The sequence below is a fragment of the Wyeomyia smithii genome, chromosome 2 (assembly GCF_029784165.1).
Source record: "Wyeomyia smithii strain HCP4-BCI-WySm-NY-G18 chromosome 2, ASM2978416v1, whole genome shotgun sequence".
Classification (NCBI taxonomy): Eukaryota; Metazoa; Arthropoda; class Insecta; order Diptera; family Culicidae; genus Wyeomyia; species Wyeomyia smithii.
The window spans coordinates 96,040,125-96,067,274 of record NC_073695.1 but is presented as its reverse complement, the minus strand read 5'-3'; the positions used below and the strand labels follow the sequence as shown (position 1 = coordinate 96,067,274).

Here is a 27,150-nt window from a genome sequence, read left to right as displayed (position 1 = left end):
ATAAACAATTCATTACAATAGTTATTACTTTTAACCATTATGTACTCGGCAGAGTACCCGGGTACCTTTCCAGATTTCATTGCTTTTAAAAACAAGGATAACCTCAACTCAGGAAGCTGAAACTGATGAAATGCTCCTATCTAGTGGAAATAAACCATTCTCCATCATTAGACTGTTTATAGCAGCAGGAGGGGTCGAAGGAGGGGGGGCTTCGATTTTTTTTACGCCGTAAGTACTCGGCAGGGTACCCGGGTACCCACAAAATGTAACGCTTCTTGCTTTTTCATTTCTTGACTGATTTTCGATCTTGGCCTGTCAAAAAATTGTAAAATCTGTCTACTTTTAGAATCCGGGACTGAAATGAACCAGTAACCACATCTGATCCCTGTAAATCCGGATCTTCGGGAGCATGTTCCGATGAGACAAGTTAGTACAACTGGCAATAAAACCGAACAACATTGGTATCAAGATTCATGAAATCACTCCAGAAGTTGATTTTCATTCATTTTGAGTCCATCTGATAAGTTGTCCGAAATGGCCACTTAGAAGCATATTCCCGATCGTGAACATGGTCCCGGATTCGGATTTACGGGAATAATATGGGGACCAATGGCTCTTCAAGTCCCGTATACTAGAAATAGACAAATTTTCCAATCTTTTGACGGGTCAAGGTAGAAAATCGGTCAAGAATTGATGAAGTAAGAAGAATTTCATTTTGATAGATACCCGGGTACCCTGCCGAGTATTTACGTGTGTTAAAATTGCCAAGTACATAACCGTTAATCGGAAAAAGGGATTTTGGCAAAATTATTTAAAAAAAGTATCTTCAGAAAAATTATTTTGTTGATTATTTTTAATTTTATGCAAAATAAAATTTTGTGATTTATCTACCTAAAAGTGAGAAACGAATTTTATTTTTCTCATTTTTGCATATAAAAATCCGCTTTATTGAGTAATATAATACGTAGCACATTTTATGAGAAAAAACTTTGTCGAAGACATCATTCTACTTTCTGCCAATTTAAATGAACAATTGTGAAGTTTCCTTAAGAATGCCCTTTGGAATCCTTTTTTTATTTTAATTTTTTATTGTGATTTTCTAAAAATTTTCAATGTTCTGCAATACTGTTCACAATAATAAAACACCAAAGAAAGTTTGTTTTCATCTCTTATATTTATTCAGTTATTGACGATTTTTATTAAAATAATGCACTGATTTACTTACACAGAGAGTGTGCACGAGGCAACGAGAGACAAATGTCTATATCTAATTTGAATAATGTTTTAGTTATGTATAGAAATGGTTTTGTTTGCAGATATTTGCAGATATTGTAGACGAATGTTAGCAAACTAGTGCATTGTTTTAATAAAAATCGTAAATAACCAAAGAAATATGAGAGATAAAAATAAAATTTTCTGTGATAAAAGTATTTATTTCGTTCTAGGTAACATCATTGTAGAACATTAAGAAATTCGCTCTCAAATGTTATTTCAACAGGCAGATAGAAGTATAATGTCTTTGACATATTACCCCGCACCGCAATGTTATGAAGGTTTACGCCCTTTTTTCAAATTATGTCATTCTTACAGTTGCGTAGCAGAATAGATCAGCATGCCAAGAGTATAAGAAAAATTTATCTATTTTTTCGTGTTGGCGGCCGTGAATCGCAGACAACCAAAGCGAAGCGCCCTCAGTCAGGCCACACCACAATTCGTTGCTTCGCATTGCACTGCAATTTGTTGTTTCGAATTGTGCCATCGAAACCAAATGTATGTAATGTAGTCGTAGTAAAAAGCTCACCAATATATTAGTTTAGACCTAATGAAGTTGCACAAAAATCCAGCATAAGATGGCTCATTCGGGAATAACACAGTGCAAAAATAATTAGTCTTTACTTCCGTATATGACACATTTCAACTTAAGGGGTAATGATGGCGCCATTTTGAATTTTTGAACAATCGAAAACATCCATTGTTTTTGACGCCTAAAAGCTAAATTAAAGCTATATATCAAATTCGAAGAGCTGAGCTACTTCAGAAATCGATCCGGATCGACCATATACGATTTCGCTGAACCTTTTCATAGTTGTTCCTTTTTGATGATAAGGTCATTTTATGATATCTGTTGTTCACGTTGATTCGCGACTGCTGTTTAAAAAGGGCCGAACCATAATGGTGACTGATGGACAAAAATTTCTATACACAGGAAAACGGCTTGTTTGAGTGAAATGGTGTCTTCAGCAAAGTTGCAGATAAAGAAATTTCTGTTCGAGAAAAAATATGTACACTGTCAAAAAATTTTTTGCTGTGCCAAATTTTCCAAATTGTCCTCAAATGTTGATTTTCTCTCAAAAAGTACCTTTTTCAAAAATCTATTTTTTTACACATTGAAGATGACAATATGTACTACTTTTAGCCAAGTTTGGTGATGGTAAATTGAAAAACAAAAATGTTACGAACGTTCGAGTATTTTGGCATTTTCACTTGGAACTTTTTTGAGTGTTTCTTTCTAGCTACACATAACAATGTTGAAAATTTATCACTATGAGCATGATATCAATCCAACGCGCTGTTTTTGTACCATGATCGAATATTTTTATATTGGCCATGTTGATATGGAATATGCATAACTCACCGGCGAACCATGTTATCAGAAGGTTGTAAAAATAATACGAACACATAAAGTAACCAATTTATACAGTACACGCTCGGCCGGTTTTACTCTAAATTGGGTTAATTTTGACTCAATTTCGTTAAAAGTTGATCTACCCTAAACAGAGTAACCATATAGTTACTCATTTTTGAGTAGCATGGATAAATGTCAAAAACTGAGTACTATTTACTCATTTAAAAAAAAAGCATGAATTAGCCAAACTGAGTAACTGTTACTCAGTTTCGTTAATTTGACTTCCCTACGCAAAAGAAAACAATAGGAAATTCGGAAATTAAATTTTGAAAACAACATAAGAAAAATTGCTAATATGTTGTAGATTTATTTCCCATCAAGTTACCTAATTATTAATATTTTATATCATTACCATCTTTCGGATTGCTTCGCGTAAAAAAGCTACAACTTGGTACAAGCATCATGGAGACAAAGCCCTGTACTAGGGAGAGCCCAAATGTGGATAAATCAGCGCTGTGTTTATTGTCCGGTGTTAGAGAGGTGCCCACGTATTTAACTTCAAGATTGCTTCCATCCGAGCTTGCATCGTACAAGGAACGAATTCCTTCTGGTATTAGAGTGAGGGCCGTTCCCACCAACAACCTAGCACCAAACATATACACATTTTTAGTTTTTCCTCCAACAGCATCACGATTAACAGTATACTTCCAGCTATATAGGAACAAACTAGTATTACAAAAAGAATAAGCATTACCGTCTCATCCATGATTTAAGAATATGGATCTGACCACTCAAATAGCTTGATCAATATGTTACAAAATCAATGTAACAAAAACAGAAGTTAGTCGAACAAGCGGACGTGTCCGATGTTTTTATGAACTCATTCTTCGCGTTTCGTTCCCTCACTACTGCAGCACACACTTATTTGACTTGTGGCTCATATTTCAAAGAGCGGATTATTATTTTATTGTAAACTATTCGTTGCAGTACTTTCAAAACTAAATCCATGTACGAACAAGCGAAACAAACAGGGAACTGTTAAATGCCTAGCTTTTGTTTACAGCAAACTGATATAAAATGAACGGTTACCCGAAAGTGAGCAAAACAAAAAAATACGAAAACTGGGTGAAAGTTACTCAGTTTCGTTAATCAATATTACTCATTTTTTGACATTTTGAATTAAAATACGGAAGTGAGTACTTTCTAACGAATTTAGAGTAAAATTGAACGAGCGTGTACGTGTTTATATCAATTAAGGCGCATCCATAAATTACGTAACGCTCATAGAGGGAAGGGGAGGTATCCTTGAGCGTTACGATTTGTTACATAGGGGGGGGGGGGGTTACATAGGGGAGGGTGGGACTAAACACTGCAATCAGAGGAATTTTTCTTACAAAAGTAACAGATACCGCAGACAGAATCTATTCGTTTGCTCAGTGACTCGCATATTTTTATTCTCAACTTTTCCTTAAAATCTATTTTCACAAATATGTTTAACAACACTCGAAAGAATTTCGTTTACATTAGGCAATGTTGTGCCTGTAGCATTTTGTTGGGACATCAAGGCACAAACATATAGTAATCTACATTTTCGATACTATCCAGTCACGAATATTTAGTAAATATCGAAACTGAGATGAAATGAAAATTATTTATAACTTATAACCGTTGCAAAAATGTATAGTAATTGTTTTGTAATTTATGGTAATCATATTCATGAGATAAACTTTTAATCACCATCAGCAGCAGCAATGCAGTTTTTCCTCGATTACGTAACCAAAGAAATGTACGAATATAAGTGTACCGCTGCAATACGAACAGTACCGCTGCAGTACGAATAGAAGTGTACCGCTGAAATGTGCGAATAGAAGTGTACCGCTGCAATCATAGACAACGAAAGACCTGCGGCTCTCTGCTATACATACACTGTACGATACTGTTGCTTTTATCATGTTGCATGTTTTTTTTTTCAAGACATCAGTATTTACTACGTTCTAACAGCCGATTTAGAAATTGCTCGAGAAAAAGGGTAGTTTAAAACTTTCCGAAAAATCTTTACCTTCTAGACATCAAATTAGTCTAAGCTCATGGAAGCAAACATCAATTTGACCTACTGGGACGGAGAGACTCTGTCAATTTTTCTTTTGATATCGATAAAGAGAAAAACAGAGGAAATGGTAGGTATCTTTCATGTTGTCTGTGCTAGGAATGCTCGCTTGTGGTTGGTTCTTTTTCACCTAAATTTGTTTTTGAAACTTTTTATCATTTTTCAGCGCTCAGCAATTAAATAATAGTAATAACTAACGTATTACAAAATTGTCCAACATTTTATCTATCCAACAACATATTGGTTATTGTTATCCTTCATGTGGTTATGCTGTTATTATCGTTTGAAATCTGACGCAATATTTGCCAGTTTCATTTCCTTTTTTACAGAATGCGTTCCAGTATAGAAAACATAGACGTAGTCTCACGTCAAAAAAGCAAGTGTTACAATCGTTGTTACTAGGGACCGAATTCACCCTTCCATCTCTAGCGACTGTGACGGAAGGAAGGTTCTTTTTCACCTTGATGAGTCGTTTTGACGTGGGACTACGTCTTTGTTTTCTTTACTGGAATGCATTTTGTATAATTGGCAAATGCGTCAGATTTCAAACGATAATAACAGCATAACCACATGATGGACAATAATAACCAATACGTTGTTGGACAGATAAAATGTTGAACAATTTTGTAATACGCTAGTTATAATTATTATTTCACTGCCAAGCGAAAAATATTGATAAAAAGTTTCAAGGACATATATACGCGAACAAAAATCCAATCACATGCGAGCATTCCTAGCACGGACGACGTGAAAAGACACCAGCCATTCCCTGTGATATTCTCTGTATCAATTTTGAAACAAAAATTGACAGTCTCCCCGTCCCAATAGGTCAATTTATGTTTGCTTCCATAAGCTTAGACTAGCACCGCAGGTCTCTCTATGATTGCAGCGGTACACTTCTATCTCTACATTTTTTCGGTACACTTCTATTCGTACTGCGGCGGTACTTTTTGTATTGCAGCGATACATTTCTATTCGTACATTTCCATTCGTGTGCAATCTGGGAAAAAATAAATGTTTCTGCTGCTGGTGATTAAAAGTTTATCTCATGTATATGATTACCATAAATTACTCAACAAAAATTGAACATTTTTGCAACAGTTATAAGTTATAAGTTATTTTTATTTCATTTTATCTTCGTTATTCACTAAATAACCGTGACTGGCATAAAATCAAATAATATAGTACATATATGAGCTGTTTTCGTAGTACAGCGAATTCAACTTCTTTGGGTTCGTTTGATTGCTACGATTTGTATTGGATCTTGTTGATAGTTTTCTTTAACGTAGCTTCTTATGTTTGCCTTTTTTTTCTGTATGGACTTCCTCACTGCGACCAGAATCGTAGATCTATTGTGAGATATGCCCGGGTGTCTGCTGTATCCCGCACTTCTATTATTAGCAATACACTGGATTCTCTTTTTACGCGATTGATACGTGCGCGCAAAAAAAGAACCGCGTAAAAAATTGCGTAATTTCGAACAAATCGCGTAAAACAAGATCGCGTCGTTACAAAACCTTTCGCTATGTGGTAAGTGTGTGTGTAAGAGTGTATGTATGTCTATGTATGTGTATGTGTGTGTATGTTTGTGTGTGTGTTACATCTTGGCTCATAAACAATATGTCCCATGTCACACATCGCGTAATTTCAAGAAAATCGCGTAATTTCGAGAAAATCGCGTAAAAAAAGTCGCGTAAAATAAAATCACGTAAAAAAAAAGTCGCGTAAAAACAGAATCCAGTGTACCGCTATTGAGAAGTGGCATGCTTATTATTATTGTTTATCAGTGCTTGTGTGTAATGTGATACTCTTCCTTTTACTCGCTTACTGTTCTACTATACCGATGCTCGTTCCTCTTGCCAAATATCACCAATTATAATTCCCTGGAGAAGTTTCGTAGTGCGTCTTTCTGGCCAGTTTTATTAAAAAGAGGGACTTATGTATTGTTAAGAGAAAGTCAAAGGTGTTATAGATTTCAGCGTAAAGGAAGGGTAAGTGGTGGGAAGCCTGAGAATGAACTCATACTTCAAAGTCCAGTTTTGACATCGAATGGCCTGATTCTACTAAGATTCGAACTCACGACCATTCGCTTGACAAAGCGGACTCTGTAACCTTGCGGCTACGCAGCTCCCTATGTTTGCCTATTCCAGCTTCGATATTATTTTCAGAGTAAAATTCATATAATAAATTTGATTTAATCAGAGTTAAAAAAAACCATTCATTTTGATTACGTATTATTGGATTTTGTTTATAAAAAAATGAATTTAATTCTGATTTAAACGCAATACGAGAAATTCTTGGTGCTTCTTCAACAACAACGATACGCTTATTACTTATATCAATATCAAATAAATGTTGTTCGCACAGAAAAACACTCGATATCGCCAGGTGTAAACGATTTTCTTTCGAGTGTTGTTAAATATATTTTTTAAAAAATTGAAGGGCGGCTGAGAATAGAAATATTGAACAAACGATTTGATTCTGTCTGCGGATTATGTGACCTTTCTTAATTTCTTAATTTGAACGCATCTTGTCAACAATAGCAAACGTTATAAATTGCAAGCCATTGGGTTCAGATTTCGGCTTTTCACTGTTTATTTAGTTAGTCAATGACAGTGGTTATATATTATAATTCCATTATAATTCCAAATCGAATTCATACTTGACGAAATTGAGTCGAGTTAGAAAGATATCCAAATAATCTGGATTTAAATTTGAAGAGAAAAAAAGTAGTAGACTACTTCCCATGTTGAGATTAGGAATATTTTAGTTCAAAATCCGGAATCCGAAAATTGCAAAAGGTGTTACGAATACCAGGAGTACGAAAATTCATGTTTAGAAAACAAAATATAAAGAATTTCCCACCATAATGTGATACCAGAATTAAGAGTAATACAAATAGAATTCAAAACGCTTTATGACCACTCACGCTGATACACTTACTTGCTCAATTCTGAAATAAAAACATTCCCATCTAATATAAAGCTTATTATTGTGCTCCAAAATGAAAAAAGAAATATTATGAAGACACATTCCATGTATTTTTTTCCCATCCAGATTTTTTCCGTGAGGTTGGGTGGGGGGTAACAGTCATTACCGCGCACTGTTGGTAAATCTATTGCGTCAGCAAGACAACGACTTAATTTTAGCAGTTTTTCGCTCTACTGCTACTGGTCAGTACACATGGGCGCCAGCACTTAGTGCTGTCTTATCACATGCGAAGCATATGCGAGAGAACATCATCGTCGTCGTCGTCGTTTGACGACGACACAAATCATTTACGCTAAATCGACGCCCGCAGCAGAGATATGCACACTGTTGGTGCGGTTCTAATAGCGAAAAAAAAAAGATTCCGTAAGACAAGACAACCTTTGCTGCAGCCTACACACCACACACCAGTGAATCCATGTCAATCTTATGATTTCAGTGATAAAAATAGAGTCACACAACAAAACACACACGAGGGGCAAAAAAATAGTGCAGAATTCCTATCGGACTCTGGTTTGCGTCGGCACTGCAATACTTACGTTATTGGCGTATGGCGACTGAGAGCGACCGTTCAGATTGGCGTGCGCATTGAGAGCAGCTGAGATGGCTTGAACTCCAGACTTCTGTCCACTGTTCGGGGAAACAAAACAAAACTGCAGTTAGTGTACCTTCTTTAACACATGACGATATCATGAATGTGCACTAATTGATAGGATTGAAGAATTCACAGGAAAATGAAAACTCAGCACACGAAAAAAAAGTTCTCGATGGGACAACAAAAACACTTGAAAACACTCACACACGGTTTATACCCGATTTGTCGACCTCGGATGCGATGAGAACGATTCAGTTTGTTAACTTACAATGTTGCTGAGCTGTACAATTGAACAAGTGATCGAATTTTAGCAGCGAGTGACACAGTATCGAAGTGATAGTTGCAGCACGGCTGATGACACACTGAGTATCGAGGAATCGATACATGAATATGACCGCTTCCAGAGCGCTCGCTTCAACTGATGACGCAGCGAAGGTATTCCATAGAGATGATGACTAATGAATCGAACGATTGTGATTGTGAACGCGGAAAGAAGTTCAATGTTTTCTCGCTAATGCGAAGCACTGTGCAGTGCCTTGTTTGTCTAGACTCTAGACTGTGCTATTGGAGATAACTCGTATACGAAACCACGGTTAGAATTCTCGCTCAGAAGTAGAATTTAGAATATATTGTGTTTTTTTTTTGCAACAAGTTTGAAAGTTATGATTCTATGGTTGTTTAACTGTAATTCAAATGTATCAAAACACCACGACGGAGACAGGAATATTGCGGGATCGAGTCCCGTCTGGATGAGGAATATTTTTACCGGGCCTAAGTCACATTCTCCAGCTCACGAAAAATTTTGGACATCGTAAAAGACAAACTGTTCGAAAATGTTTGCATGTATACAAATAATTATGCTGAAAACCATGAATGAGGGACAATGCTGACATCGTTACAAAGATGAATATTCGTATTCTACTCAGAGTCAAACTTACATTTTGTTTTACTGTCCGTCTATAGCAAGTCGTATCTTCTACTTCATACTAGATAACTCGACACTTTTTTACAGCAGCGAGCTAAAAACTAACATCACTATATCGTAATAATACTTCTGGGATGAGTCACTTAATACTAGATTTCATGTGGTTTTTGAATCGTTTTCATCGCACTATTCCTTGCAGGTTATAAACTATCACTAAACAAAAACTTTCTCTCGCTGGTGGATCATTGGAAACTGTTTATGAGGTATTTTAAGGAGAACTTTGCATGTATTATTCGCTTTCTAAAACGGTTTCGCTAGGTATGCTGAGTCGGATAGAAAAAAAAGAAACGAGAACAGGAAAGAGAAGAAGAAAAACGAAACAAGAAACAATAGCAGTAGAAAAGAAAAGCAGAGTAAAGGTAGTTTCACGTATGACAGTTCGGCAGGATGCTTGATTTGGTGATGTATCACTACCTAGAGCAGAAGGAAACAGACGAGGAAAAATACGTACGGTTTGGTGACGGTTATCGGAACCATTCCGTTGACCCCGGGCGGAGGGCTCTGGAGGGCCGCCAGCCGGGCGTGGATATCGCAGTACAGTTTATTGTTCAGATTGAAATATCCTTGGTTTTTGAGCGACGTTCCACAGGTGGCGCACTTGAAGCAATCAGCGTGTAGGTTCTTGTCCTTGATGCGCACGAACACGCCACTGTGGGGTCGCAATCGGAGGTGGTTGATGTGGGTGGTTGTTTGGTTGGTTGGTTGGGTATTGTAGTGCGTGATCGATGTTTATCGGAAATGTGTTGTTCGGTTCCAGGTGGTGTGGTTTATGTTCGCAACAGACAAAAATCAAATTCAGCACACCAAATAAAAAAATTGAACCAGAAAAATAAAAAACAAAACATTAACGTCATGCAGTTCTTTCTTTTGGCTGTGGTCAACAGTCTAGAAGTAACCATCAAAATACGAACAAATTTTGACTCACTCATTCAATTAACACTTGCATGCACAAATAAAACCTGACGGTCAGTCGTCGCTAAGAAAATCGAATGAAGGGATATAATTTACAAAATGGAGCTCTCTTATCGACTGGTGGTGGGCTTGAAGACAAACGAGCCCAGAAAACCTGTAAATTCGCTGATGTGTAGCATCTTACTCTGGGTGGATCCTTGGTGGAATGCCCGCTCGTGGAACGGTTTGTGGAGCTGCTCGCTGGGCCTGCATTACGGCTGGGACGGGAATCGGAGCGTGAGCGAGTGCTGGAGCGGCCACTGGTTTCGGTAGTTGTGCCTGGTTCTGTGGTGCTCCCTGCTGCATCTGGGGTGGAACCGGCGACCGTGGTTTGCCGACCATTGGATGAACCGGAAGCCGACCCGCAGTCGCATAGCCACCGATCGCGTGACTTTGCGTCGCGTAGAAATGTGAAGATGCTGATTCCAGTTTGTGAATTGAATAATTAGTTTTGTTTGAGTAGACACTCTCGGCTGATTGTCGTGAAAAAAGGTAGTCACGAAGTAAAGTTCAGTTTGTTTATATAGTGGAAAACGGTTTTATATTTACACAGAACAGGAATACCAACGACGGCAACGGCGATTGGAGAAGAAAAAAGAATAATGAACTCAATTAGGACTCTAGGGGCTGAATGATTTACAACTGCGCTGTAATAGAAAGAAATTTCTCATCTGAAATGTGTGGGCGATTCTCTTTCAGGAGCTGCAATCTCGATGAATCTGTTGTTGAAAGTCATTCGAGTCTGTATGTTGAGTAGCAGTAGTAATAGTAGTAGTAGCTAAAAAACTCAATCATTCTGGCACATTCACGCACATTCACGAAGCCAAAACATTTTGGTGGTCAAAAAGGCGACTGTATGGGACCATCGGAATCACACTTACACAATAAGACGCTCACACGAGTTGCATATGTTTTGACCCGCCGGAAGGCCGTTAGTGGCGGGTGCCACCGGTTTATCTACCGGTGCTGTGACGTGCCTTGTGACAACAGATGTGTTGCTGATTTGTTGTTGATATTGCTGCTGCTGTTGTTGTTGTTGTTGCTGCTGCTGATGCTGAATCTGTTGCTGCTTTTGTTGTTGGTGGACTGTAGGCGATGTTGGTGAAGCGGGTTGATCGACTGAAGAGATTAGTGTTTTGTGTTGGCGGGAAACGGTGTTCCGCGATTAGTAAAGCGATTTGTCTAATTGGCAGCTTGCAGCTAGTGTTAGTAGAGAGTTGCCATGGACTAAAGAGGCGCTTCATGAACTTTGCTGTTTGAATATACTGACTGGTAATGAATTTTGCACCCACTGATTGATGAAATATCCAAAATTGAGAACAAGGTCGCAGCGATCGATACAATTTAACTGTTTTGATTTAGTCTTTCTCCATCTTTTATAGAAATTTTGCCTTTCAATATTACTAGATGACTTGACTTTTAATAAGTCAATAATTGTTTTTGTTACTAAAACACAATACTAGTAATAGTAAACCAGAAGCACAAGTAGGTCTAGTGATTTGTTCTTCATAATCACATACCTAATAATCAAACCCGCATGTAAAATAATTTTGTTCTAGGTTTTTGTGATGTTAAAAATGTCAATTTACAAAATTCTATTAATTTTGTAATAGCTCCACTGAAATATTCTCAGCTCTCAAAGTAAAAAGTGCTTTTTTTAATTCAAATGTTCCTTTCTCAGATTTGATGCTTTATAACATCATGATATTTTCTTGAAATTTCAAAAATCAATTGTATTCGAAAATTGACTAAGTTATCGTTAAAAATCATAAAGATTACGTAAAAGACAAATTCATAGCTAAATGAATGTTCTAGGAAGATCTTTTCATTAAAAAAGAGCTCAGTTATTTTTGAACGCAATTTGTGATACAAATTTAGTGTATTGTAAGTAGAATAGGCAATAGATTACCTTAAACTACACATGTCTCCGGATAGAGATAAAAAAATTTATGAGATGAGCTTAATACAAAGTTACAAACCTACTAATAGGAGTCAAACTAGAACATTGTTAATTTTTCTAGAAGATATTCCCGAAGGTTTAACAGCTTTATTAAGTTTTAGAAACACAAGTTGATCGTATGAATCAGTTTATATGAGTGTCAATTCATTAAGTAGATTTCTGTTTATTTATAAAAGTTATGGATCAACCACAGACGCGTTAGACAACTTATTTGAAAAAAAATAAAGAAAAAGTTTGGCAAGGTAGCGCCTTGCGGTCTTTAGAAGAGTTTTTCCCAGGGAAATTTCCTATAAATATCAAGTATTGATATGTTTTCAGGAGCCAGCTGAACATCTCTAAAGAAAAGGTTTTAAAAAAGTGGTTTTTCCCATATAAAATCGTATGGAAGCTTTAAAAATCGAGCGCAAATCGGGCGTTTCACCGATCGATCTGAAAAGTTACACAGTTTTTATAGGACCCATATGGAACACGGAAAGTGCATGGGAGCGAAAAAATAACACCATCGCTTATTTCCCATATAACCGTGTCCCAGTCTAGTGTGCAGTCTAGTAAGGACATCAATGAGCCAAATTGCATAATACTATTGATAAAAAAATGACCCCAAAGAACAATGGTCCCGAAACCGAATGTGAGAGGAAAGTTGGATTTAGGGTTCGATAGCTATATTTTGCAGATTAACATTCATATATACAGTTTTTACATATGTTGAAGCGCTTATTTTCTTGTTATCAAAAACTAGGAGTAGCAATTAGAAGTCTAACTTTTTTGTCTTTGTGAATAGATAATAAGATAACCCTACAATATGGTAGCCCCATTAATTGTAAACAACTTTGTAGAAAAAAGCTTTTTTTATATCTTTAAAAATAATCGGTTTATATTGGAAAAACACTACTCAACTATTTACTTCAATTTTCACATCAAAAGTGTCTTCAGACGGTTTTCAGAGCTTCCCAAGACAAACATTTTGCAATCCTAAAATTAATGTTTTTCATCAAATATACGCCCTTCCAGTATGCAGGAGGAAGCCATCGGTCCTCCCATGCTTGGGTTCCGTCCCGATTCACGTTTAAATCCTATTTAGTGGATAGAACGTTATACGTTAGGATTGGATCACAGCAATCTGCATGTTTCTCGAATTCATCTGGTGTTCCGTTAGGCAGTAATTTGGGACAACTGCTTTTTGCGTTGTATATAAATGATGCATCGTTAGTACTACCAGAAAGTTGCCGTATGTTTTTCGCGGAAGATGCTAAGCTGTTAGAGTTATACGGAATATCGCAGACAGTGTAGAGCTCCAACAATTAGTCGACATTTTCCACGAGTGTTATTCTAAAAACTTACTGATAGTTAGGATCCAGAAATGTTGTATGATCTCATTCAATAGAAAAAATGACCAGATATTGTACAGCTATAGCATGTTTGGTCAAACTTTGACTAGAGTTAACCAGGTTCGAGATTTAGGCGTTACACTGGATGCAGCGCTATCGTTTGAACCGCACTATAGTGCAAATATATTAAAGGCAGAACGGCAACTTGGATTTATCTTCAGAATAGCGTCAGAAATTCGCGACCGTTCGTGGCTGTATTGCAAGAATAGAATCCGTGCAGCACAATTTGAAAACATGATTAAAATTAAAATAATTTTGTAATTTTCGCCTTCAAAAGTATTCGATTCTGCTGTGTTTTACCTAAAACCAGAAATATTGACTTTTAATTTGATCAAAAAATAAACGTAAGTCGATCAACTGGTCAAAAGTTATGAGTTTTTGAAAATTATATATCTTAAAGAAAAGTTTTTTATTTATTAAAGTGCTCCAATTGTGCTCAAAACTGTAAGGATATATCTTCATCGAAAATAATCAAACTCGTATTTTTTGTTAGGTCATTAGGATGACCTGTTTGGAAAACAAAATAAAAACGACTTTATTGAATTTATATTGTTGTTTTAAACATTCATAACTTTCGAACTTGTGTATGGATTTTCGATATTTTTGGTTCGAATTAAAGGTAATTATTTCCTATTTTGGGAAAAATTACACAACAATGCATTATTTGTACCTTTGACTGCAAAATATATTAAATTATGACAATTTTTATTCTATTCTATTTTATCCATGTATCGTCAAATGTCCTTCATAATGAAGTCAAGATATATTTTTTATGTTTGCCCCTTAACAAAAAAACAAATAAAATGGACGTATATTTTGATGAAAAAACATCAATAGCTTTGAATACGATCGTGATATTTACGATTTCATCATTTCACAATATTTGTCTTAAAAGGCTCCAGCAATCGTCCGAGAACAGTTTTGATGTGAAAAATTAGAAAAAAAAAAATTAGAGTATAAAAGGATTTTTTTCATTATAAATCAGTTATTATCAGAGATTGAAAAAAACTTTTTTTTTTTCAAAGTTGCCTAAAGGCCCCGTTAAGCCTGTCACATTGTAGGACTCTTCTTCTTTATCTTCAAAGATAAATAAAATAGACTTCTGATTTCATCGAAAATTTTGATTGGCCTAATTTCTGATGACATGCAAATAAGCGTGTATGTAACAAGTTTATAGAAGAATGTTTTTCTCTAAAATATTTCTCTCAAGGATCACAATTATCCCTTCCACCAAAAAAGAAAATTTTTTTTATCAAATTAAAATCTATTTGACTGTTTTTCAAGTAGGTAATATCCTTGCTTATAAAAATCTATAGTATTTACAATTCCTCAAAAGTTTAGTAGTAAGTCGCTGTTTTATAACCGTTATGTGCTTCAAATTAGCACCTTCGTCGCCCCGAAAGATTTTTTTCATTCCCTGAAATTCTGTTTTTCGAGGATATGTTCTGAAACTAATTATTTTATGAATATTTGAACAGATTATCACAATTATTTGTTCAAAGTTCATAAAATTACTCCCATAGTCTACCCAAGTAACAAAACTGGTATTATCAAAGTATTATAGCGCTGTTTTTGGCTGTATTAAGCGCTAACAAAGTTTGATAAAACCTATATTGTCATTAAGGTATTTTCTATGGTTTGTATTGTTTGGGCGATATGCCCCCGAAATCTTTCCGGAATAGGTTTTACTGGGGCTTCAGTAATAAATTAATTCTTCAGATATCATGTGGGGGCCCCGAAAAGATTCAAATGCAACTGGAGTCATTTCGTTACCGGAAATACTCATACTTGGTAGTTCTAGTAATTTTTGGCTGATTTCCAGAAACCGAAAGTTTTCATCCTGGACTTAAAAATTGCGTCTGCGATTGTTCCAAAAAATAAATTGAAAAATTTTAACTTTAACTTTAAGAAATAAATGTTTTTTTTTTGTCATTCTCAAAAATGTTTAAAAAATGCTTATTTTTGATTTTAACAAAACTTTGTGCTTATGCTATGGACAAAAGGACACGTGAGTTTCCTACAGGTATTTGATCCATTGTGTCAAGCGTTATGTTTTGAAAGGCGTATAAAATGTTTAAGACTGCATTTTGTAGAATCATAGCTCAGAAACCGTAATCCTTACTTTAATATAATCTGTGACCAAGTTGTATTATTAAATATTAATTAATGAACTTCAAATCAACATATGCTAAAAAAACTCCTGTTTTTTTTCTCAATAGAGAATAGAGATTTTTTAAAAAGTATAACAGTAATTAACAATTTTAATATAAGTTTACAAAAAATTATTTTTTAAAACCTTTTCAAATTTCAACTGTTTAAAATTAATGTCATTGGAAAACTTCCACAACTTGGCCCAGGATAGAGTGAAACCAATTTTCAATTTTCTTGGATTCTTGTACATTTCTGAAATTCATTTTTTAATGTAAATCATACGTTTTCACTGTTGCGGTTTTGAAGCTCTTCTGCAGTATAATTCATTTACTTAATTAATCTGAAAAACTGCAGAAAAGTTTTGCATCCTCTAGTCGAAACCAAATACAAAGATTCATAAAAACTAAAAGTGCTCATTTCAGATTTCGAAATCCTTATTTCGAGTGATTTCGCTGGGAATGGTTCATTATTGTTCAACTTTAAATTTGAGAATAATGGAAACTATTTTTCATTGTACAATAAGTAAATTTTAGAACAAAACGAAAAGTTGAAATGCAATTTCAGGAAGAATTAATTCCCGTCAAGAAACATGTTAATAGCTTAGCCTAAATGGGAACGAGTGATTCATACGGACCATGACCGACTCGAGCAGTTTTATTATGAGTACCCAAAATACGATCTCAAATCAATTGAAGACGCAAAGGCAAATATTAGGGAGAAAGTTCTGGCAAACATTGCCTGAAAGACGCGGTCAGTAAAATAATCATTTTCTGTACTACTTTGAAGCTTATTTTCACATTTTAATATGGAGAAATTCCAGCGGAGATACCCGCTTGACAGATCGACCAGACCTCGATGTGGGATTTATTTGGTAATCAAATCTGTTACTTCCTAATTGGCAGAAATTGCACTCGGTTCGATAGATACCAGAGCACATAAAAGCGGAAGAAGTAAAATTAAAATTAAGAGGGTATCGAGCGTCTTCGGTAGTGGTCTCTTTAGCCGGTTTCTGCAGCAATCTTATTCAAAAACCGGCCGAAGAAAAGAAGTGCCGAAGACGTTCGATACCTTGTTTAAAACAAACTTATTTTTGTCCCTTTTTTCCAGTTTGCTACTGCTATTTTCATGCACCTGCTTCGAATACGTTTGTTTGACCTAGACTTAGTCTACTTAGTCATATCGCCGACGTTGTTAATGAGGATTACTATCAAAAAAGGAAAAGATTACTTTGTGCTCTAAAACACATGTTTGAAATAAACATCTGTTTTTCCAAACAAACTAACAATTACCAGTTTCATAACCAACAAACTTTCCATCAGAAAATCTCGCGATCACATAACGGAAAATCAAGAAAAACTAAACTTTGTAGAAAAGTCCATGAACGCGCCAGAAATTGAGTGTTAGCCAAAATATCTACCGGGTTTTGCTGCACCATGTAACAGTTAAGTATTAATTCGAGGAACATGTATATTCAATTTGCTGCATTCATTCACCCTCCAACTGCTCGGAGTGAGAGATGAAGCGACAAGGGAGGATTGTCGGTTAGTAACTTGATCGAAAGCCAAGCGCAATTTTCTCATTCACACGAGCAACGGGTTTATTAAGATTGAGTGCATGTGCATGAATTTCGAAACCAGACGGCTGGTGATGAATGAATCTGTTCAATGTGGGTGGTGACACATAGATGATCATCATCAAGATATTAAAAGTAATAAATGTGATCGCAGAGTTTGCGAAAAATGGTTTGAGCGGGGGGAACGTTAACCTGTTGGTAGGTGACCGAGGCGGATTCGGTGAAACGGTAATGAAATGTACAAAGTGCTACTCTAAGAGGCTTATCTAATCAATCATCTGATCGGCCATAAAAATGTTTCCACCACCGTTTAGTAGCTTCAACATACAAGCCAGTGTGTAGTAGTGCGGTAGAGGGTCCTCATCATTACCTGGTTCCGGATCGTTGCCCTGCTCGTGCAGCAGTTTGTACACTTCGGAATTGGCTGGAGAGTAGACGCGCTCATTTTTCTTGAAGTTGACACTAAAATATCAAGATACAGTTATTGCCTATAATTGTATCTACTGCAGAATTTGTACCCTAGAACACCACCAGCAAGAACCTCAGCCTGCGAGGAAAGCGTTTCAGCAATCGTTTCATCACTATACATGGCGACCGGTGTGTTATATTGCTTGTTGACGATGCTCTTAATGGGACCTTCACCACCATTGACTTGCGCCTGCTGCTGTTGCTGCTGGAATTGAATAACCATCAATTAGCACTCGTTTCAAGTTGAGATCTAATGAACCATTTAGTTTACCGGGGCGGCGGCGGCGGCGGGGAACGGTTTGGCTGCCTGATTGTGTCCACTGCCGATATGCTGAACAGGTTGCGGAGTGGCAGCGAGTGAGGTTTTTGTGACCGGAGTGATGTTACCAGGAAGTGACGATGGTGACGGTGATGGGATCGAACCGGTTGGGGTCACCGAAGGCCGCCAAACTTGTCCTCTGTAAATTAGACGGTAGCAATATTAACTTACTCGAAGGATCTCCGCCTCCACCCACCTGGAAACTGTAAGTTCGAAGGAATTTCCTGCAGCAACAATAACATCCTGAGCTTCCTTGTGTCGGAGATTGAATACCTCGGTGTTGTTGACCTTAACGAGTGCATCGCCTGGCATCAGGCCAGCCTGATCCGATACGCTTCCAACGTTTACCTGTTCAGAGAGAGAAAAAAAAGAAACAAATCAAAATGTATAAATTTAACTTAACTCCAAAGTGCACTCGAAACTGAAGTACTTGTGTTTAAATAAACGGAAACGGTGATCGCAACAAACAGTTTCTTCGATGGCGGAAGAATCATTAATAAGGTTTTTTTGCTTTCGTATCATTTTGCTTTCCACTATCGATTTCATTTCTGTCATCATCCGCTTTAATTGGATTTGGCCCGCAGCGATATGGCCACCGGGAGCAAACTTTCAATTTATAATATTTCCATTTTCGGCTTTCTGTCAACCGAGATGTGGCTAAAAAAATTCATGAGGACTGTGTCGTGCACGATCAGAACAACTAGCGCAGCAGCGCTCTAGTTAGTCCAGCGAATCTGGGGGGATACGAAACTTCGCCGATGGTCGTGCTCAAATAAATCATTTATCACCAGCAGGTTCTAGTGTAGGGAAGTGACTGGAGCAGGAGAGGAAAATTTCACTTTTATTACAGCGATTAGCGATGTGCTATTATAACTATGGTGCTCTGCCTTCTGTCACGTGGTGTTTTCATTTGGCCTGGCAGAAAGAGGCAGCATAAACTACTATCTCGAAAATTGATGAGGACAATTCATAGTTATAAAATCAATTTCGCCAGCTGCACCGGGTTGCTGGCTACTTCGCAAACTACCTTCCCATTTATCGGATAATCCCCGACTGCACGTTTCCATTCCATTAATTCCTCTAGCTTTTCGCTTAGATGCTGACTTCCCTTCTCCTGTGCAGTGCTCCAGGTGATTTTCATTGCTAATGAAGCTATTAGCGACGACGTCACGTTACCTGATTCGTGTGCCGATTTCACTTTCAGCTTTTATAGAGCACATGCATCATCGGTACCACTGACGCTTTACTTCAAGCGAGTGGTGGAAAATCGTGTCAATGGACGGCATTCTGTGTTTATCAAGTTGACTTCTTTTCGCGTGGCATTAATTAGTTACACATATTGTTCATAAATTGTGCTGATAATGGTAAATACCTACACGGTCGTGCGAACTGAGGAAAAGAATTTTAATTATCTCTTCACTACCCGTGAGTTATGAAAAAAACTTAATAATACGATTTCAATGAAATAACTTCAAGAAAATCTTATAAAATCACGGGAAGAAATGTCATGAAATACTCAATTTTAAATAGTTTATGAATCATCGCCAAGAATTCATGAAAATTTATTAAAATCTGATTTAAAAACCTCTAGCAAAAATTTCAGTTTGTAGAAGCAGATTAAAAAAAAATAGTAGGAGGGTGGTATCCGTGATACTACCGCATAGTTGACGTAGGACTACAATAGTTTAATATTTCGCTTTGAGGCTCTGTTTGATTTGAGCTCGTTTTACTTCTAGCACGGTTCGATTTTGGCACACATGTGCCAAAACGAGCGATTATGTCTAAACACATTTCTTAGTCTTCTTGATTATTTCAACAAATTTAAGCTCAACATCCTCCAAAAGAAAGGTATTTTGGTTCTTTATGTTGCCAAAGCGAATGACCGGAATTGGTAGAACGGTTCCTGGAACATGACAATACTAAGCCTCTAATTACTCGGGTAGTAATATCAAGTATCTAGGTTATCAGCCTCAATTCATCAAGCTTGGAACTAAAACTAGTTCATTGGTGGAAATATCTATGAAAAACGTTATGAAAAGAGAACCGTTCATTTTTGGCAAATTCTGCCATGTCGTGTTTGGCAAAATCAAACGTAACATCTATGAAAAACGTTATGAAAAGAGAACCGTTCATTTTTGGCAAATTCTGCCATGTCGTGTTTGGCAAAATCAAACGGCGTCTGTATTTTGATTATTTATTTGCATCTATTTTAGAAAAAAAAAATTCTCTTCAACATTGATGAATATCTTTCATTCTAATACAGTCAATTTTCTTCAATACGCGAAAAGGCAAGCTTCTATACAGACCTAAATTGAGTACGATTTAGTTGAAATTAAACAATATTTATTTGTTGTTATGGCTCACTCTCCAATCACCAAGCGGCAAAGATGTCACATAATAAAATTTTCCTGCAATTACAAGTTCGTGGAAAAAATAACGATAAAAAATTATAGTTTTTGAACAAAAATGTTATTCACAGAAAATTTAAAATGGACATGAGAAAAACAGAATGTAGAGTTTAAAAATAAACAACGCATTTTATCTGTACAATGAACCTAATTTATATACCCTGCTATCTGCCTCTACCGACACGTACAGAATTTTGCTGTCCCCGGTGGCGCAGCGTATTTTGCGAATAATCATATTGAATTCTGATATTTGCTACTACATATACGAAACAAGAAGAAGAAGACAATTTAAACGGCAATTCGATTGTATTCCAGATCGCCAAACGATACCTACGCGCTAACACAACACGCCCCATTGTGCGTCGACAACCGCAATGTAGTCTAAACTTGGCTTGGCTGCACACAAATGGATATCGAGTTCTACTGTACTGATAGACGACGAGTGACCAGTGCTCTATTCATACATTGCTCGATGCAGTACTGTTGCCTGTGCCAGCATGTTTTCCATCAAGACATCAGTTTTAATAACATTCTGACAGCAGAACGTGAAACTGTCTGATAGTGGAGGTGGTAACGAACTTTCCGAAAAAGCTTCACCTTCAAGACATCAATATAGTCTAGGCTCATAGAAGCAAACGTTAGTTGACCTATTGGGACGGGGAGATTCTGTTAGATTTTTTTTGCAACTGATATACGGGATATCACACCAACCAGTTGGTGTCTATTCATGAAGTCTGTGCCAGGGGTGCTCGCATGTGATTGGTACATTGTTCGTGAAAATTCGACCTTGAAACTTTTATTCAATTTTCACTGTTAAACAATTGAATGATAATAATAACTGAAGAATCACAAAATTGTCCATCATTTTATCAATCCAACGACATATTGATTATTGTAATCCATCATGTGGTTACATCAGTATCACCGTTTGAAATCTTTCATTCCAACGTTACACTTTGGTTTTAGTTTCCGCAGAATGTATCTCGATATAGTGCGGTTAGACGTAGTCCCACGTCAAAAAATAAAATCTAATCTAATCTAAAAATACTTTAAAATAATATTCAAATAATACTACAAAAATATTATAATTATACGGAGGTAATAATCGGAAACAGCAACAAAGACACGAAAGAATCATCCAGAAAACTTTTTTTCTTTCAGGAAATTTGTATTACGTTTCTTTAAGAAGAGCGAAACCACAACTGCTTTGCGTTCATTCTTGAAACTTCCATCAATATATATGTCATTAGCTTTCTCAACACGTAGACCAGAAGGCACTAAAAAGTTTGGCGGATGACGAATTGTTCCCGTGCTCGCGAATTTTTCTGAAGAGATTATGCTTCTTCAAAAGCGAGTTTTCAATACGCATTTGTAAGTTTAGAAATGTTTTTACTAAAGGCCAATTTTTGGATTAGGTGTGAAACCTTACAGCCACAACTATCGTCGAATTACCATCATCTATTGCATTCCAAAACATTTCAAATTGCTTGAATATGATGAAAATTTCCAGTTCGTAAAAAGCCATATTACAAACAAGTAACATGGCTTTTGTAAAGGTCGCTCTACAACCTGAAATCTGCTTAAATTTCTATTTCTTTCAACTAGACTTCTATTCTTAACGCGATGTGTAATGGTAGGCATGTAAGAGTACTTTAAAATTTGTAAAGCGTTTAACCCAATCTACACACCACTATTAATTTTCAAGCTGCGAAATATGAGCATGAGGACTCAACTATTAGCTTGGTTTCAATCAATTTTAATAAATCGCGAACAAATAAAACACTTTCAAATAAACTCTCAAAATCCATTCCATTAACTTCATGGGTGCCCCAGGGTACGTATTTGGGTCCATTTCCATTCATAGTTTATTCAATTGACATATTCTTCATACTTCCGAAAGTAAAAGGGTTAGTGATTAAGTGCACAGCACAGACGCAAGCTTGACTTTTTTCCCTTGTAGAAGACTGAACCACTGCGACCAGTTTTTGATCTATTGTGGTATTGTGGCTTCAACTTACCCTAATTGCGTACGAGTAGGTTCATCACTATTTGGCGAGTTGATGTCCTTGCTACATTGCACATTTATCCCAATTTGGGCAACGCACTTCGTATGAAATTTATTACCTCACCGGGACTTACCTCCAAATTTCGGCAGGTCCTATGTGTCCCTTACCAAAGATACGCAATCTGCATTGTATTAATACTAGACAGAGGTGTTCTGATGTTTCGCTTTCAATGCCACAAAGGCGACATTTATCATCATCAAGTTTGCCTATCTTCTTGAGATGATACTTACTCGGACAGTGCCCTGTAATGAGACCTGCGAATATCCTCAGGTCTTTCTTAGCTAACCTGAGCAGCACGAGGCTTTTCTCGCGATTTGGCTCTATGAATCTTTTCGATTGTCGTAATCCGCTTATGACATCCCAGTTTGCTTTGATGATCGCTTTCTCCCATTCACCGAGTTCAGCTTTTAGAGTGCTCGGGGAGACTCCACAGAAAGGTTCTGGGCCAACAAAGTTAGTGGATGACTCTTGTCTAGCTAGTAAGTCAGCCTTTTAATTTCCTTCGATTCCTCAATGACCAGGAACCCAGTATAAGTAAACCTGGTTTTTCATAGCTAACTGTTGGAGCGCCAGGATGCTTTTTCACACTAGTTTAGAGAGGCAGAAAGGAGAATTCAGGGCTTTAAATGTGGCTTGACTATCACAGAAAATGCAAATATTTGCGTGTCGATAATTTCTTTTCAGGCACGTATTCGTGCATTCTATTATCGAGTATATTTTCGCTTGGAATACTGTTGGCTAGTATCCCATGGGAAAAAAATATTATTTTAACCCTCTAGTGCCCAAGTTAATTTCTAGACGGTCTTCGGTAAAATCACTATGAATCATTATTAACACTTTTTAAGTATTCATTGAAGCTTTTCAGAACTTCAACTGTAGCCCGCCAAATGGCGGCATTGGGCACTAGAGGGTTAAGCTTGACTTAGGACTACGCAAATTTAAACTGTAAGTTAAATCCACTGCACATACGCAATAGTGATGACATTCGTCGAAAGTTTTTGAAAAAAAGTGCACAATGGTCCCGAAACCGAATTTAGAAAGATGATGATAGAGAAAAGCTTTTTTCTACAAAGTTGTTATATATGATAAAGTGTTTGTTAGAATCGTATTAAAAATCAAGCATCTAATTTTTTATCTTCATAGATGGAGAGAATATTGTTGGACAATGTTGTAGTCCCGTAAGTTTTAGGGACTTTGTAGAAAATTACTTTTCTCTTTCTCTGAAAATAGGCGACTTAGATTGAAAAAACAACTTTTCTTAATTTTGTTATTCCTACTTTCTCATAAAACCTGTCTTATAAATACTTTGCAATGCTGATATCGTAAATATCTCGATTCTACTCGAACCTATTGATGTTTCCCATAGAAAATATGTCTTTTTCATTTGTTCGAGGTTCTTTATGGGGCAAACATAAAAAAATTCGTTTGGCTTCATTTTGAAGGACACATTTGACTCTATGTACGGAGAATTTTTTAAATGTTTTTGTATTGTATTTGAGTAAATTAACTTTGAAAACATGACATTAATTCTAATAATTTTATATATTTTGCATATAAAAGCACACATATTCTATATATTTAAAAAAAGAAAAAAAAACTGCCTGATTTGATCCAAAAAGATCGAAAATCGCTAAACTAGTTTAATAGTCATGAACTTTTTCAAATAAAATTTACCGAATAAAGTCGTTTCTTTATGATTTCCTCTCGGAGCTCCCCTCGGAGCTGGTCGCTCTAACAATGTACGAAAATACTGATTTAATTGTTTTCGACGAAGACCAATCCCTTAAGTTTTGGGCACAATTGAAGCACGTTTGTGACAAGTTCCGCTATAGGGTGACCATGAAAAACAGTTTTATTCAATATATTTTATTTTCACAAAAGCATACCTTTTGAATCAGTTAGTTGATTTCCAATAATTTTGTATCAAATGTAAGTAAATATTTTTAATTTCAGGAAAAAATACCGAGAAATCTAATTTCTGTACTTTCAAATATATAAAATTTTTATTATTCTCTCATGTTTTCAAATAAAATTTATTTATTTTGTCGTCAATCATAAGTAGACCATATTAATTACATTTCATTATTAACTTACTAACCTCAAAAAAAATATTTTCTCAGGTGTAGTTTTGTTCATTGTTACATCGATTGATTCACATTATTGGTTATAACATGACATCATTCTATTAGGAGGTTCGTGTTTTCCATAGTTTGTTCGTTGATTACTGATATAAAGAAAGTTTCTATTTCTCAGAGAACGAGTAGGAGCATATAAGTTCAAATTCGTCAAGATTTCTGGGCTGTTTATTCTTTGTGTAATTACATCGTTTATAAAAGCTACCATTGCGAATTCTCGTCGCTTTTTAAGTCCATTCAGATTTATTAACATACAAAGCGACTCATAGGAAGGTAAAGGTAAAGTGGTCCAACCTAGCTTTCGTAGAGCATACAACAAAAATTGCTTTTGTACTGATTCTATACGGTTTATATGTGTATCATGATATGGCGACCAGACTATGCTACAATATTCCGGCAGGGCCTGACGTGTGCAACATACAATGTTTTGATGGTGCATGGATCTTTGAAGTGCAAACTGAATCTTTTAAAAAATCCGAGCATATTACTTGCCTTATGTATGATGTTATTATAATGGTCAACAAAGGTTATCGTTTACAAATAAGATAAATAGTAGCGGATCTAGATGAAAACCATGTGGCACACAGGATGTCACATTCACCACTGATGATAAGCTTCTTTTGAACCTTACTTTTTGTGTTCTGTCGGTCAAGTATGACTGAATCCATTTCAAAAGTCTCGGATCAAATCCTATTTTAGATAATTTGAAAAGCAGTAGAGAGGTGTCAACTCTATCGAATGCCTTACTGAAGTCAGTATATAATGTTTCAACTTGATTTCCTTCATCCATTGCGTTTATAGTGAAAGTTACAAAATTCAACAAGTTTGTGGCCGTTGAACGGCCTTTGATGAAACCGTGTTGTTTACTAGAAATCAATTTTTTAACTTGTGCAAAAATACGTTTTTTGATGATTGATTCAAAAAGTTAAGCAATGCACGATATTATAGCAACTCCACGATAGTTTTTAACGTCTGATTTCATGCCGTTTTTGAAAATTGGGATAAAAAATGACTCTTTCCAAATTGGTGGTATTGTGCTGCGTTCTAGGGAAGAATTTTTTTTCCCCCTAATTTCGGTTCAAACATCGGTTTCAATCTGACTTTAACCGAGATGCGCAAAATCTGCTGAAAATGCAAAATTCGCTTTATAACAATCATTAAACATCATTCAATATTTAATAGTTTTGATAAAAACAATTGATTTACTTTCACAGCAGCATAATTATAAAACTTTCATCCTAAATGTTTCAGGAGTTATCTCCGTGAATGCGTAATATTCATCCATCTCTTCACTGTATATATTTACTTGTTTAATAGTGCTCATATATGCTTTTTTTTATTTGGCTGTTCCTGGGAACAAGACTAACTTACGACTAACTTACGAAATTCAATTTATTTTGAAACATCCTGAAAATGGATTCATTTAGAAAGTTGACCAGGGAACGGTGTTTTACTAAAACTTACTATTCATATCATAACAAAGGGTATTATGGGGAAAAATTGTCACCTTCAATTTGCCGTATTATTTTTATCGTGTATCAAAAAAAAAACTCATTTTAATGACGTTTGATTTCAAAATTTGCTTTTCAGTTGGGACAATGGCGTCGCAGCAAAAGATGTAACGCATCAAAATTTTGCTCGCGCATCGTAAAAATCCGAACTACTCGCATTAAAAAAAATATCGATTTACACACATTTTTGTATGACCAATCTCAGATTGCTACACCCTTTAGATCATTGGAATATTAATATTCTGAACAAAATTAAAATTACGCTCATAGGGGGAGGGGAGGTATCCTTGAGCGTTACTATTTGTTACATAGGGGAGAGAGGGAGGTAAGATCAGCGTTACGTTAAAAAAAAACCTAAATTAATCCACCTAGCGGTCAGGCCCAGCCTCTCTCATTCAATTTTTCATTTGTAAAAATAGATTTACATGAACGCTTCAATCCAATAAATGTATATTCACTCTTTAGGTTCTAAAATAATGATGTTGTAATCTTTACATATAAAAATGCAGTCAAGTCTGTCTGTCTGTCAGATCCATATAGGCCCAAAAACTACCGAACCGATCGACGTGAAAATTTGTATGTAGGGGTTTTTGGTGCCGATAAAGGTTCCTATGATAGTTTGAGACCCCTCCCTCTTCTGGAAGGGAGGGGTCCCATACAAATGAAACATAAATTTCTGCACAACTCAAGAACAAACCAAGCAAATGAAACCGAATTTGGCATGTGGATGTTTTAAGGGGTAACTAATATGTCCATAATAGTTGGATGAAACACAAATTTGTGCACATCTTGAGAACTAATCAACCAAATGGAACAAAATTTGGAAGGTAAATGTTTTTAGTGGTAACAAATATGTACATAATGGTTTGAAACCCGACTCCCTCTTCTATAAGGGAGGGATCCCATGAAAATGAAACAC

General features: G+C 36.1%; 1 protein-coding gene across 16 annotated transcripts in view; it reads right to left on the bottom strand.

The window, feature by feature from the left end:
* LOC129722665 (PDZ and LIM domain protein Zasp-like) overlaps positions 1-27,150 on the bottom strand; it is a 196,738-nt gene that overhangs the window by 22,027 nt on the left and 147,561 nt on the right. For 8 of the 16 annotated variants that reach the window (XM_055676289.1, XM_055676288.1, XM_055676287.1 and 5 more), the window contains 7 exons: positions 18,308-18,459; positions 18,064-18,250; positions 17,843-17,997; positions 17,695-17,786; positions 11,134-11,371; positions 9,753-9,950; positions 8,261-8,351 (listed from right to left, as the gene is read on the bottom strand). In XM_055676289.1, coding sequence (XP_055532264.1) covers positions 8,261-8,351; positions 9,753-9,950; positions 11,134-11,371; positions 17,695-17,786; positions 17,843-17,997; positions 18,064-18,250; positions 18,308-18,459 — 1,113 coding nt within the window. Of the gene's footprint in view, positions 1-8,260; positions 8,352-9,752; positions 9,951-10,397; positions 10,726-11,133; positions 11,372-17,694; positions 17,787-17,842; positions 17,998-18,063; positions 18,251-18,307; positions 18,460-27,150 lie in introns of all 16 variants that reach the window. The other 8 variants (XM_055676294.1, XM_055676302.1, XM_055676292.1 and 5 more) reach the window with 7 other exon arrangements.